Source organism: Arabidopsis lyrata (genome assembly GCF_000004255.2).
Source record: "Arabidopsis lyrata subsp. lyrata unplaced genomic scaffold ARALYscaffold_6, whole genome shotgun sequence".
NCBI lineage: Eukaryota > Viridiplantae > Streptophyta > Magnoliopsida > Brassicales > Brassicaceae > Arabidopsis > Arabidopsis lyrata.
The window spans coordinates 13,717,946-13,730,969 of NW_003302550.1; the positions used below are offsets into that span (position 1 = coordinate 13,717,946).

Consider the following 13,024-nt stretch of genomic DNA (forward strand, 5'->3'; position numbering starts at 1 on the left):
AAGAAGGTATGTCCTTCTATTGTTGGTTTCTTCATAGTATCATTGATGTCAAACTTCATCTTGAAATCTTTTCCAAGATTAAGATCAATCTTCCCTTTCTTAACATCTATGACTGCTCCCGCTGTAGCTAAGAAGGCCTTCCTAAGATTAAAGGATCTTTTGGTTCTTCATCCATTTCTAGCACTATGAAGTCTGGGGGGACTTCAAAATTTCCAATCTTAATAGGCAAATCTTCTAATAACCCATGAGGTAGTCTAACATACCTATCAGCCAGAATCAAGGAGATATTGCAAGATTTATACTTGCTGAAACCTAGTCTCTTGGCCACAGAGAGAGGCATGAGACTTATAGAAGCACCTAGATCACAGAGGCAGTTACTGAAGGCTAAAGGACCTAGAGAGCAAGGTAAGGTAAACGAACCAGGATCTCCCTATTTCTTGGGAATAATCTTCGTTTGGATGATTGCACTGCACTCATGACTCAACACCACCTTTCCTTGAACTTCTCTGATTCTCTTCGTGATCATATCCTTCACATACTTGTGGGAATCTGGTATTAGTGCAAGACAGTCCACTAGAGGCATCGTTACTTCGAGGTCTTTCAGTTGTTTTTCCAGGAGGGCTTGATACTTCTTAATAAGCACTTTCTTGAATTGACCAGGGAATGGAAACGGGGGTTTGTAAGGTGGTGGCACCAAAACTGTATCCTTGGTCTTTGCAGCAGCTGGTTTTTCAACAGTGGGAGCGACTGGTGAAGCTGGTGGGCGAGTAGACTGCTTGTCGAGTATGGGCTCCTCTAGTGTTTGGTCAGCCATAACGTCATCTTGAAAGAAATCCTCCCCCTCTTGAACCACACTGCCCTCAGTGATTGAGTTAAGGGCATGTCGAGTTGGCAGCTCTCGATCATGGTAGATAGTGATAGCATGAGCAGTGGCATACTCCTTTGGGTTCTGGATTGCTTTCCTTGGAAGTTGGCCTGGGTTGTTGGAAATGGATGTTTGAAATAGGATTGCCTTCCAGATAGCGTAGTCTAGTACTCAATGATTCAAACTTGCTGTTAAGGTCATTGAAATTGCGGTTGACTTTGTTGTTTAATTCAGCCAACTTCTTTGCAATTTCCATCGCTCATGTGGCTTGCCCTTGAAGTATCTGTTGGACCAAGTTCTTCATATCAGTATCCGGAGGCGAAGCTGTTTGATGTTGCTGTGATGGGAAACCAGGTGGTGGTTGCTGTTGTTGATATCCTCCCTGGAACTGCTGCTTTGGAACGAACCCTTGACAATGGTTGTATGGAACAAACGGTTTGGGTTGTTGTTGCTGCTGCTGCTGAGAAGGATAAACTTGGTCTTGAGGGTTGGCAACGTTGGTGCTTCTGTATGACAGATTCGGGTTTGGTCTGTAGTTGTTGTAACCCTTGTTGTAGCCACCTTGGTTCTGAATGTAACTGATTTCAGCAGACTGATCATTCTCCCCCTCTTGGACTTGGAGTAGGTCATCTTCAGAGACGAAGTGAACATGCATCTGTTGTACTTGCAGGAGCTTGTCTAGTTTCTCATTGAGAGCTTTCATCTCTTTGCGGTGCTTATCATCAGTGTCAGGACTGGTGCAGATGCTTCTGTCATAATCTTCGTTGTAGTTGCCATCCGACTGAGCTAAGTTTTCAACGAGCTCCCATCCTTCACCAACGTCTTTGTTGAGGAAGTTCCCATTGGAAGTGGTATCAAGCAGCATCCTTATCTTGGGAAGGACTCCTCTGTAGAGTATGCTGAGAAGAGAAGCTTTTCCAAAGCCGTGATGAGGGCATTTGGTCTGATAACCTTTGAAGCGCTCCCATGCTTCACAGAAGGTTTCAGCATTCTTCTGAGTGAATCCGGATATCTCATTCTGGAGTCTTACTGTTCTGGAGTTGGAGAAGAATTTAGCCAAGAAGGCTTTTTTGCAGTCATCCCAGGTCGTGATTGAAACCTGGGGTAGCGTCTTTTCCCACAGATGGGCTTTGTCTCCAAGTGAGAATGGAAACAAGCGAAGCTTGAAACCATCTTCACTTACTCCATTGATTTTAGTAAGGCCACAGAGCCTTTCAAACTCGTCAAGATGATCAAGCGGATCCTCCATTGGCAAGCCGTGAAACTTGTTCCCCTGAACCATTGCAATGAGACCGCTCTTGATCTCAAAGTTGTTGTTCTGGACTGGTGGAGGAACAATTCCATGACGCTGGTTGTGATTGTGTGGGAAGTCACCAGCACCAATGTTGTTGGGTTGGTCTTGGTCATCTACAATGTCAGCCATTGTGTCTGTTGCTGTCTGTTCTCTTGCGATACGGTCGATGTTATCATTGAAAAGGAGATTCTGATTTCCTCTTGACCGTGTATGCATATAACAGGTAACAGCAAGGCTTTAGCAGACCATTCAGAGATGAGTCTGTAAAGCTGGTTGCTGTGAGTACCTGAAACACAGACAGAAAAACACAATATCAGTATCTTGTGTAACAAAAACGAACTTGATCTTAATGATTCTAATGATCTCAAATATAGCAAACAAACACTAAACTAGCAACGGCGCCAAATTGATAATAGGCTTTTAAGATCAATTAATCCTAAAACACTATTGTGTCGTTGTAGTATTTTAGGTTGTCAATCCAATCTAGTGTGATGCAAACAGTTGAGATATGATCAGAATTTATTAAGTCAAGCCAAGCAGAGAGTTGTGGTTTTCTAATAGTCCTAATGCGAAATAACAGAAATGAAATGAAACTGGAATGCAAACTAGCAATAGCAGGCAGTAGAATAACAAAGCTGGTAAGATAACAGGCAGTCAAATGGATGAGAGATTCCTAAGGACAGGGTAATCGAATAGCGTGGTCTCCTTAATCTATTTAGACGGTTAACAAAACTTCACAGAAGCTATCCCTTGACAACAAGTTCAAAAGCAAATCAATTCACCACCGTGATAGAAATTCTCAAGCAGAGCTAGACACAAACCTAATCACCATTAGCGACCTCTAACTAAGCAGGCAATATCGAATCAACTTGTTAAAGCCAATACCCGCTCTAAACGGCCAATACCTTGGGATAGAGACGAGTATCTCTGGAATTAGTGGATCAGACATTCCATCAAACACCTTTTGGGTGCGGGAATGTCTGGATTCATTTTCCAGTTGATCAGAAAGGAACAAGCAATAAGCGCAACTAATCCAGAAGGGATTCAAACAATCTAAACTCAACCATCTAAAGCGACTAAGGCAACCACGACTACTCTATCCCATCCTCAGAAATACAATTCACTACTCAGACATAATCAAAAACAATAGCAATGAAACGATTGAAAACATGATAACAGGAAATGATAAAGACTGAAACGAAAACTGAATTATAAAATACTTGAAAGCGAATACAAAGTCGCAGGAAGAACACACTGCGGCTATGAAAACAAGTCTAGGTAAAACTGAAAATAAAGACTGGATGCCCTCGGGAAAACCCTTAGAGGCTGCTTATATAAGCGAGAAAAGTTAAATAAGGAAAGTTCGAGATAGTGGTCTTCACATCGAGACCCTGCGATCGAGCATCTGATGGGCTAAAATGGGCCTCCCTGTGATCGAGTGAAACTGATCAAACTGGGCTTCGGGAACTCCGTCTTGCGATCGAGTGGTCTGTAGTGAAGATGAGATGGAATGGTCCAGCGACCCTGCGATCAAGTGGTGCGATCGAGTAGATGACGTGAGGTGGTGATCGAGTGGTTTCTTCAGCTTCTCTTCTCTTCCGTATGCTCAGCTTGTCTGGTTGACTGAAGAATGAGTAGATGGGCTTCTGATGACAAGGTGGTGATCGAGTGGAACTAAGCTGCTGGCTTCTCCGGGGTTGTGATCGAGTGATATGTCCTCCATGACAGCTTCTGCTCGATCTTGCGATCGAGTGGTTTCTTCTGAAATTGCTCCGGGTTGTGATCGAGTGGTTTTGCCCTTCATGACAGTTTCTGGGGTTGCGATCGAGTGCTTTGCTCTGTCAGGGCTCCGAGGTTGCGATCGAGTGCTTTGGCTGAAGGAGTGATTGAGCGTTCTGAATTTCTGTTCTGTTTCTCCTCTGTTTGAACTCCAAAAGCATCCAAAGTACCTGAAAACAACCCAATATGCAATGCACATGCAATTCTAATGCAAAACCGTCCTAAGTATGCAAAACACACTAAAACGACTACTGATGAGATGAAATGTGATTGAAACAATGACAAAGTGATGAAGAATGAATGCTTAAATCATGCAAATTATAGACATATCACTTTGACTATATTTAGTTAATAGTTTTTTTTTGGTATGATATTTAATTAATAGTTTGTCATACTTTTGTTTTTTCTTAAAACCTATATAAAGATATTTACTTTAAATAATGCGAAATAATAATGTAACTAATTTCATAATTTATCTAAGCATATAAAATTATGACTCTCCTTAAGCATGTTTCATATATATATATAAACAAGAAATAAAGTGAGTCTCCTTAATTTGAAAAAATCAGTACGTACGTAGAAGTGAGCGTGAGGGCTCACGAATAAAAGTTTAACTATATCTTGCATTTGTAAATCTAATCCTTCATTCCGCATTTAGAGCCACGAAAGAACGTTGTTCTACATATGTGTGTAGTTAAACAAACAAACTCGTAATCAGAAAAGTCCTAAACAAGCCTAATGTGTTTTTAAGCCCATGTGTGTTAGGGTTTCTTTGCAAAACGAATTAGTATAAATAAAAATGTTATGTGATGAGGGATGTAACTTTGAGAGTTGTTTGAGACAATTCTCCTACTTCACATTTATGAAATAAATCATCAATCTCTTTGTTTTTGGTGGCAATCTAAGTTCTCCTCTCTCTCTCTTTACATTTTTTTTCACAATAAAGCTCTAATGAGTAGTTTCAAAATATCGTCTATTCTATTTCATTTGCTTCAATAAATCATTTCTTGGATTCTCCCACACTCGTCACATTCATTCATAAAAACTATGGTCGATGTTGATGCACGAATCACACAAGCACGAAATAGGATCTCAAGGGAAGTAAAAATAAACTTTCGTTAAACGACGAGCCAAGAGTTAACACAAAATGGACGAGGTTACAAAGAGTGGTTTAAACGGATTTAGATATAGACGAGGTCAAGGCGGATTTCGGTTCGAACGAGCTGGGCGTTGAAGACGATGAGCCGAGCCGCAAAGTTCCGTATTGGTTGTCTGATTCTCCGTCAGCGGAATTCTCGGGATCCTCTTCTCAATCATTCCATTTCACTATTTATAGGGTACGGAGGTAGGGTACCCTATACCGCGAAATGTCACTTTTACCCCTATTGTCGGTCGCCCCCTTTGCTAATGGGCCTTTGGGAATAATTGGGCCTTACTGTAGGTCGATTGGGCTCCTTTGCTGACCTGGCCCGTTTGTGGCTTAGGCCTATGAAAGAATTTGGGCCCGAACCCAAATTTATCCATCAACAGTCGAGACTTCACAGTCTGTCCGAAGCATAAACAAAGGAAGCCAGTTTCATATTGTTAAGCACTATTTAAGAGAACTTTTTAAACAAAAAAGTTTTACATGAACAAAAAGGTCCAATATTTTAGTTGTGTGTAGTGTAGGGCATCCAAATTTTTTTGGAAAGATTGAACCGGAGATTGGACCGGCACTTGGTCGAGTCATCACAACGCAAATAGAAGAGCAATAGTTTATGGTTGAAGAAGGTTGCAATTAGTGATTATATGGTGTACGGTACACCGTGTACCAAAATCCATAAAGATTATTTAACTATGTAAAAACCAAATTCGATACCAGATTGTGACACAGGAGTCGCAACACTATTACAAACTACTAGGATATAAACTTAAGTCAAAATACATTTACTATATTGTTGTTGTTTTCTTACACTACACTAGGTCTTTTAACACTTGGGAATTGGAGCGTGACAAAAACGGAGAAGGCTGAGAGCAGTTTCCTTTAGCGCAGGGTACTTAAAGAACAAACACATACATGGTTGTGGCCCTGGCTTTTTTAGTTTCTTACAACATGTGTTATATACCAAACCCCATTGTTGGTTATTTCTCATGACCTCGCATTTATCAAGCTCAGCATCGCAGCCAACGATACCTTGAGCTTTGATCGGAGCTGGAAATGATATCGAAAGTATGACCAAGGCGATGAACATCAATGGAATGGTCTTCATGTTTTGCATAAATAAATTAGTAGCAATAAAAAAATGATATTGTTATTGAATAGGAAATTGTTTTGTTTTAGGTCTTTAAATAGGAAATTTTAATGAATGATTTCCTACAACATATGGAAATATGAAAGGTGAGAATTAATTCCTAGACATAAGGAAGGACATACAAACAAGTTGACTTGTTCAAAAGACCGATTCAATAGGAAGTGCAAAATACTTGAAGCTTGAAGGAACTTGTATGTGATTGAATAGCATTTTGATATGTAAAATGGCAATCAGAGAGCTGTTAAAGACATCAAATTATGTGAGTACTTAAACCATACTTTATACTTAATTAAACAATGTTGGTTCATAAATGTTTTTTTCTGACTGGAATAAGGATTACATAGAGAACATAAAGCTGTATATTTTGGTATCATTGTATCAGATACAGGGGTTAGCTTCAAAGAACACAGCCTAAGTGTCAAATAAATTTCTATCGAATCGTGGAATCATCATTCTCTCAAAAACTTTTAAAAAGGAGTTAAACCCTGTTTCTCAATCTTCTTCCAGGTTACTAGGACTAGTTTCCTTGAAGCTTTTAGACAACCATATTGCGGTTTCTCTGGGCGATACTTTACCCGGACCAAACGGTTTCAGTAACACGTTCAGCTCATCATACCTCTCGTCTATAAGTAATCTTGCGCTGAATTCAAGTAGTCCTTCAAGTGCCTCAGCTCGTTGTCGATATGAGCTAGGGTCGAATCTTTGTCTCCTTGATGCACCTGAGGAAGCTCTACTTGATGCTCCAGCAGTTGCATTTTGATCAGACAAATCACTTTTGGTTTCTCGTTCTGGTTCAAGTGTGAATTTGTCTTTTGTGATTGAGCAGTCTAGTGGTGGCTCTGGAGGCGGGCTGTATGATCCTCTGGACGATCCTTTCTTCTTACGAACAACGGGAATGAAAGGCATTTCTTCATATGAAGCTAATGGGAATTTGATCCTGTCGATTCTTGGCGAGTTTACTGACACATCTGGAGAATTTAGCTGATGGAGTATACCGATATTCGGGTGGTATAGAGAGTCTTTTGTTCCTTTTGCAGGTTTATGTGAGACAGGTAAGGAGGCCCTACGAATCGCCACCGCAGGTTTCTGACACATCAGATCAAATATATAATCAGACTGAATCAGCAGTTAGTAAGATAAAGAGCATTTGGAAGAATCACTTACCAGACCACCACTCTTAGGCTGGTTTGATCTCACTGGCACATATTTTGAACTGTTAGAAACCCCTGACGAAAGAGCGGGTCTACGAACAACCACTCTACTAGTGTCATTGGCAGACAAATCCACTGGCCTGTGCCGCTGTAAATACGTGTGAACGGGTTTAACAGAAGAAACAGAATCTTCCTGGTCAACACCGAACCTGCTTGGACCGAAGCTCACACTTTTGCCAGAAGTACGCCTTCTCTGCTCAGGATAGCTTCTTCTCCTTTCGGATTCAGATGGCAATGTATCGTGTTCCCGGAAGCTCAGCTTGAGAAGAACCTTTTGAACGTAGGGCTGAAGCAGTGGCTGTCTAAGAAGATCAGAGGCCTACAGAGAAGAAGAGAAATGTTACTCATCATGTTTGTACAGCTCGGGTTAAATGATCACAAATGCTACAAAAATGTGCGCGTACACTTGGTCTGAGTTCTGGATTCTTCCTGAGCATGCTTTTAACCAGACTTCGACTGAAGAAAGCAAGAACTTAAATCATATGGAAGTTGTTGCACAATTCAATAAGCTCTAATAGGTATCAAACAAGAATCTATACTTACAAGGCAATAGAGTATTGCGCAGGAAGTGGAGCAACGATTGATCGGTTTATCCTGTTGATCAGCCCTTGCATGTCCTAAAATGCAGAAAGTTGTAATGAGTATCAGAATATCATGAACATAAGACAAAGGAACATGAACTTGAAGGTGTGAATGAAGAAGAATTTACAAAGGCTTTGAATGCCGGTTTCAGAGCTGTCATCTCATACATGCAACACCCTGAATGCAAGTGCAAAAAAAAAGAAAAATAGACTCAGATGAATGTTTTGTTATCTGGAGCAAAAGCTACTGTCTAAGCCATGGAAGAGAAACTTACCCAGCGACCAAATATCCGACTTTGACCCGTAGGGAATATCAGCAAGAAGCTCAGGGCACATGTAGCTTGGTGTTCCAACCACCTGTTTTGAAACAAGTTATTACAGAGCTTGAGACCAGAAACAAATCATTGAAGAAGTCTGAAATCTATACTTACTGAAGAAGCGAGGTCGTCTGATGTCAAGATCTTGGCAAGTCCGAAATCACCTGCAGAAGTTATAGAACTCAATTTTGTCACACAGACTAAAAAAGGATAGAAATTTGACATAGTTGCTAATCATCTTACCTAGGCGTATATCTTGATCTTTTGTCAAGAATATGTTTGAACACTGGATCAAAAAAGTAGATTTTGTATTAGTAAAGATATGTCATCAATAATAGTGTTATGCTCAGAGTCGGATATCATAACCAACCTTGACATCGCGATGGAGAATATGACTGGCGTGCAAGTATTCAAGAGCCATTAAGAGTTGTACCAACCATTTGCAGAGTTTCTGAAAACAAAGCAAGAAACGAGATTCAGAATAATCTTTCAGAACACAGACTCTAAACCAGATGTATGTAAACACCTCTTCAGAGAATTCTATGCCGTTGGCTTTCTTTATTGCTTCGGCCCTGTAATGCAGAGGAAACAATGTATCAGAAACCTCATCATAGTCAAGAATGGGAAAAAAATTCTGAGAGGAAACAACAATTTTACATGTCACCGCCTTTGCAATAGCCTATGACAATGCACACATAGCAACCCTGCAAACATACACCAGAGAGCCGATTATAAACTTTTATATGTATACAAATAAATCTTAATGCTGAAACATAGAGACTTGAAGAACATACTTTTTCAACCCAAGAATCTTTATATTCCACGATAAATGGATTTCGTATCTTTGAGATCAACTCCATCTACAGAGAGATAACAAGGAAAACTGTTAGTCACAAAACCATAATCCGTGGGTTTACTGTATTTCAACCTGATACCGCATACAAATACTACTGGAAAAAGACTTTGAATCTCATACAATAAAGAGTCAACATGGGATATCATCTACACCTAGATCCTTCTAAGATTTCAAATTCTTCAGCTCGATAACTTTAAAACTAGAAAACTTGCTTGATCCTCTAAAAGAACCACATTTGTTTCCGTTTCGAATTCCACATACAGATATGGCCTCATAAAAGCAAATCTGTACCACATTGTGTCAAAGAAGAGCTTAGAACTAACCTCTTGATGAGCAGACCTTCTTGTTCTACCAGTTTGCCTAGCTAACCGAATTTTCTTCAAAACATAACTTCATAAAAACAGAACATAACAAAGAATCAATCACTGAAGAACTAAAAAAAAAAAAGTCTTTCCAGTTTCCATTTTAAGTAAATCACAACTTCTTACAGTTTCTTCTCATGCTTATGCCTCACAAGAAGAGCTGACCCAAAAGAACCTTTCCCAATTTGCTCAAGAACCTCGTAATGCTCCATTGAAAACAATCTCCTTAAGAAAATATTATCTTCCTCTATAAGAATCTGAAGATAAAACAAAAAAAAAAAAAAAAAACAGTAATGATCAACTTCTCAATAACATGGTTCTTGTAAGAAAACACTAACCGTACCTTTCCGGACATATAAAGATTTGTGGGAAAAAAGTTGCTAATAAAGTGAAACATTTAGTAAGCTAATAAAGTGATGAAATCTACACGAATCTTCAACGTTTTTTTTTTTTTTTTTTGCCTGCCGACCCACCAAACTAATTAAAGTCAATTTGTCAAGAAAATGAAATTTTTAGAGGTAAAGCTAAGAAAAGAATGTATCCACATCATATATAAACACATGCCTTAACTAAAATAAAAATCTTGACTTTGTTTTTTTTTTTTTTGTTTTGTTAAAAGCTCAAATCTTTATATCAATAATTGTAGAAATTTGCGAAAATGAGAAAACCCATTAATTGTTTAAGTAGATTACACATTTTTACATTACAGAACACAGAAAAAGATGAGTTCTTGAGTTCGAAACTAACCTAAAAAAGCGTCGGTGAGAGATTTGAGGAATGTGGGTTTGGCATTTTCCGAGGAGAAGCTATAAAACGGTGGCGTTTTGGAGGTAGAAGTGACGGTGGAGAGGAAATGGAATCGGAAGATGGTGAAGAAGCTGGTTCGCCATGAGAGGTGCTTCTCTTCTCTTTCTCTCTCTGTGTCTCTCTCTGACTGAGGAAAACGACAGAGTTTACTGGGAGAGACGTAAATCGACTTTGTTATTTCTTTATATAAATATCCTGACACTATTTTATATAATAATGTTATTAATTGTATAGCATAACGCCGAAAATTTATAATAAAATAATTTGTTATTAAATTGGTCAATTGATGTCAACAGAAAAAAATAAAAAGGTAGTAATAATTGGTCAATTAATAAGTGAAATTTGTAGAAGAGGAGGAAATATTTAAAGAAAAAACTTGGGGTCTGAATGGAACGATGGTTCAAAGACGGTTCTTGGACGGAGCAGATGTACCGCAAACTTTGTTACCATTCACGTTTATATGTGAAGCAAGTGGATTTTCTCAAAAAAATTAATATTTAATAGAACTACAGTAAAAGCGTGTGAGATTTGTGAAGAGAAATGTTGATCCACCTAGCACAGTAGGCACGCTCCATTTGCTGTGTGTTTTGCTCCACTTCTCAATTTTTTTTGTGATTATTATTTTTTAAATATGTTTTATCACTTTATGTTTTATTGTACCTATATTTACTACAACACATGTTTGAAGTAATTTCATTAATTCAAAAAATCTATTTGAGATCATTATTAATATTATTATTTTTAGAAAATTAAAAACAACATATTATGTAATTATTCATATTTATATGTTGTATTTATTAACATTTTATGTTATTATATTGTATAAAATGACAAATCATTGTAATTAAATAATATACACTTTTTGTACTTATTAGTATTTATGTTATTATATTGTATCTAAAATACTAAAAATATATGTTCAAAAAATCATAAACCAATATCGCAAATTTTAATTTCTTTAATTTAATATAATATAATTTAATATGTATAGTATTCTATAATTTATTTATTTTAAATTGATATTTTTACTATATAAAATTTGATCCATATTATGTAAAATTAACGTTCTTTACAATATAAATATTTTATTTGATCCGCTTTTACCATTCAACATATATTTTTAAAGTGTTCGAACCGCTTGATCCGCACTTGTACCGCCAGATCTGCTTGATCCGCTTTTGTTCTGCTTGATACGCTTGATCCGCTTGATCCGCTCTGCTCGATACGCTTTCTCCATTCGGAGCCTTGGTTTATGTATGGCATAGGTAGCAGCACTAGCACACAGTGTGAAGTGAAGTTTGTTTTTCTCTTCTTTTCTTTTTGTATTGAAAATTGAAATGGCAAAGTAAACTCTAACTTTTAAATTATAAAAATATTTTAGAAAAATATTACATTTACATTGGTATGTGTTTATGAGAGTTTTATGGATCACAGCTAGTCTTCGGATTTTAGATGCCAATGTTTTTTTTTAATAATTTGAGGTTATTTCAAAAGGTTTAGAAAGTTAAGCTTATTATTGTGTTAGAGGAGCTAGTAAGGCTAATTGCGTTTGATGGGGTTTTAGATTGCTTCATCTTGTTTTGTGCTAGCCGACTTTGGGGAATGAACTTGGTAGAGGAAGCTCGCATCGTCAGTGTTTTTTGGTTTGTGAGGTTCCGTTCTGGAAAAGCTCATGGATGTGATTTTAGGGTTGCTTTAACATGACGTGGGAGTCGTATGTGATCGAGAACTTTGGTTATCTGTCGTTGACGGCCCAATATCGGACGTCCGATGAAAGGGTGATTTAAGGTTGACCGGTTTGTTTTAAATCGCCGGTTTAGTCAGAAATTTATTTGAAAAACCCTAAGTCTCTTAAAAACTCGACTCCACCTCCTCTCCTTCATTTTTAGGGTGCTTTGTCGTTTCCAGAGAAGAGAGAAAGAGAGAGTTGTGGTTGATCCAAAGAGAAAAGAGAAGGGTTAGAGTGAGTTAAGGAGAGAAGAAAAGCTTGTTTTTGGTGTTAGCAAGAAGAGGAGGAGCAGATAAGTGGTTGTGGGGTTGAGAGAAGGTTGTTGTGGTGCTAGATTATGATGTTCCTTGTCTCAAATCAGTCATAAATCAAGGTGAGTGTGTAACCATGGCTTATCTAAGCAAGTTGGAGAAGTTTTGATGCTTTGTTTGAGTGTGTAGGTGTATTGGGAATGGTTTAAGGATTGATTGTTGTTTGATTTGGTCTTGTATGCTTGTATCGTGCCTTGGTTTGTAGGAGACTCGACGTGGGCAGCAGAGAGCAGAGCCTGGAGAGGTGGGGAGTATTTTTCATGTCTGCTATGGCGTCGGTGTCGATCGACACCAGGGGTTTCCGTCAACACCACTCGGGTGTCTAGTGATGATCGACAACAGGAGGGTGTCGGTCGACACCAGGTCTGGATGGAAGCTTTTTAGTTTTCTGAAATTGTCTGGTTTGATTTGTTGATTGGTTTTGCTTTGTGTCTTGATTTTTCTATCTTGCTTGTGTGTATAACATATTGATGGGAGGATCGCCTCACTAAGTATTTGTGATAATACTTAAGCATCTCTTTTCTGTATGGTGCATGTACAAAAAAAAGTGTGACGTAGAATCATGGCAAGAAAGAGAAGATAATCTAGGAACTCGTTTGGTTGCGTTTTATTTATGCTATG

At 38.4% G+C, this 13,024-nt stretch overlaps 1 protein-coding gene across 1 annotated transcript; it reads right to left on the reverse strand.

Moving 5' to 3' along the window:
• Positions 1 to 6,493: 6,493 nt before the first annotated feature.
• Positions 6,494 to 10,852, reverse strand: LOC9310489 (serine/threonine-protein kinase Nek3). The gene is made up of 15 exons (XM_002874376.2): positions 10,304 to 10,852; positions 9,683 to 9,813; positions 9,518 to 9,584; positions 9,133 to 9,198; positions 8,996 to 9,042; positions 8,865 to 8,910; positions 8,709 to 8,789; positions 8,582 to 8,624; positions 8,453 to 8,502; positions 8,297 to 8,378; positions 8,150 to 8,199; positions 7,984 to 8,057; positions 7,845 to 7,896; positions 7,394 to 7,759; positions 6,494 to 7,315 (listed from the first exon to the last, which is right to left on the reverse strand). Exons 2-15 carry the CDS (start codon positions 9,766 to 9,768, stop codon positions 6,722 to 6,724), a joined length of 1,704 nt encoding a protein of 567 aa, XP_002874422.1. The 5' UTR covers positions 9,769 to 9,813; positions 10,304 to 10,852; the 3' UTR covers positions 6,494 to 6,721.
• Between the last annotated feature and the right edge of the window lie 2,172 nt (positions 10,853 to 13,024).

Excerpts from the sequence above, each read along its gene's own strand:
- LOC9310489 (XM_002874376.2), bottom strand. The coding sequence starts at position 9,768 with ATGGAGCATTACGAGGTTCTTGAGCAAATTGGGAAAGGTTCTTTTGGG. Across the intron at positions 9,585-9,682 it reads CATAAGCATGAGAAGAAACT|TTATGTTTTGAAGAAAATTC; the intron begins GTAAGAAGTTGT and ends GTTTTTATGAAG. Across the intron at positions 7,760-7,844 it reads ATCCAGAACTCAGACCAAGT|GCCTCTGATCTTCTTAGACA; the intron begins GTACGCGCACAT and ends TCTTCTCTGTAG.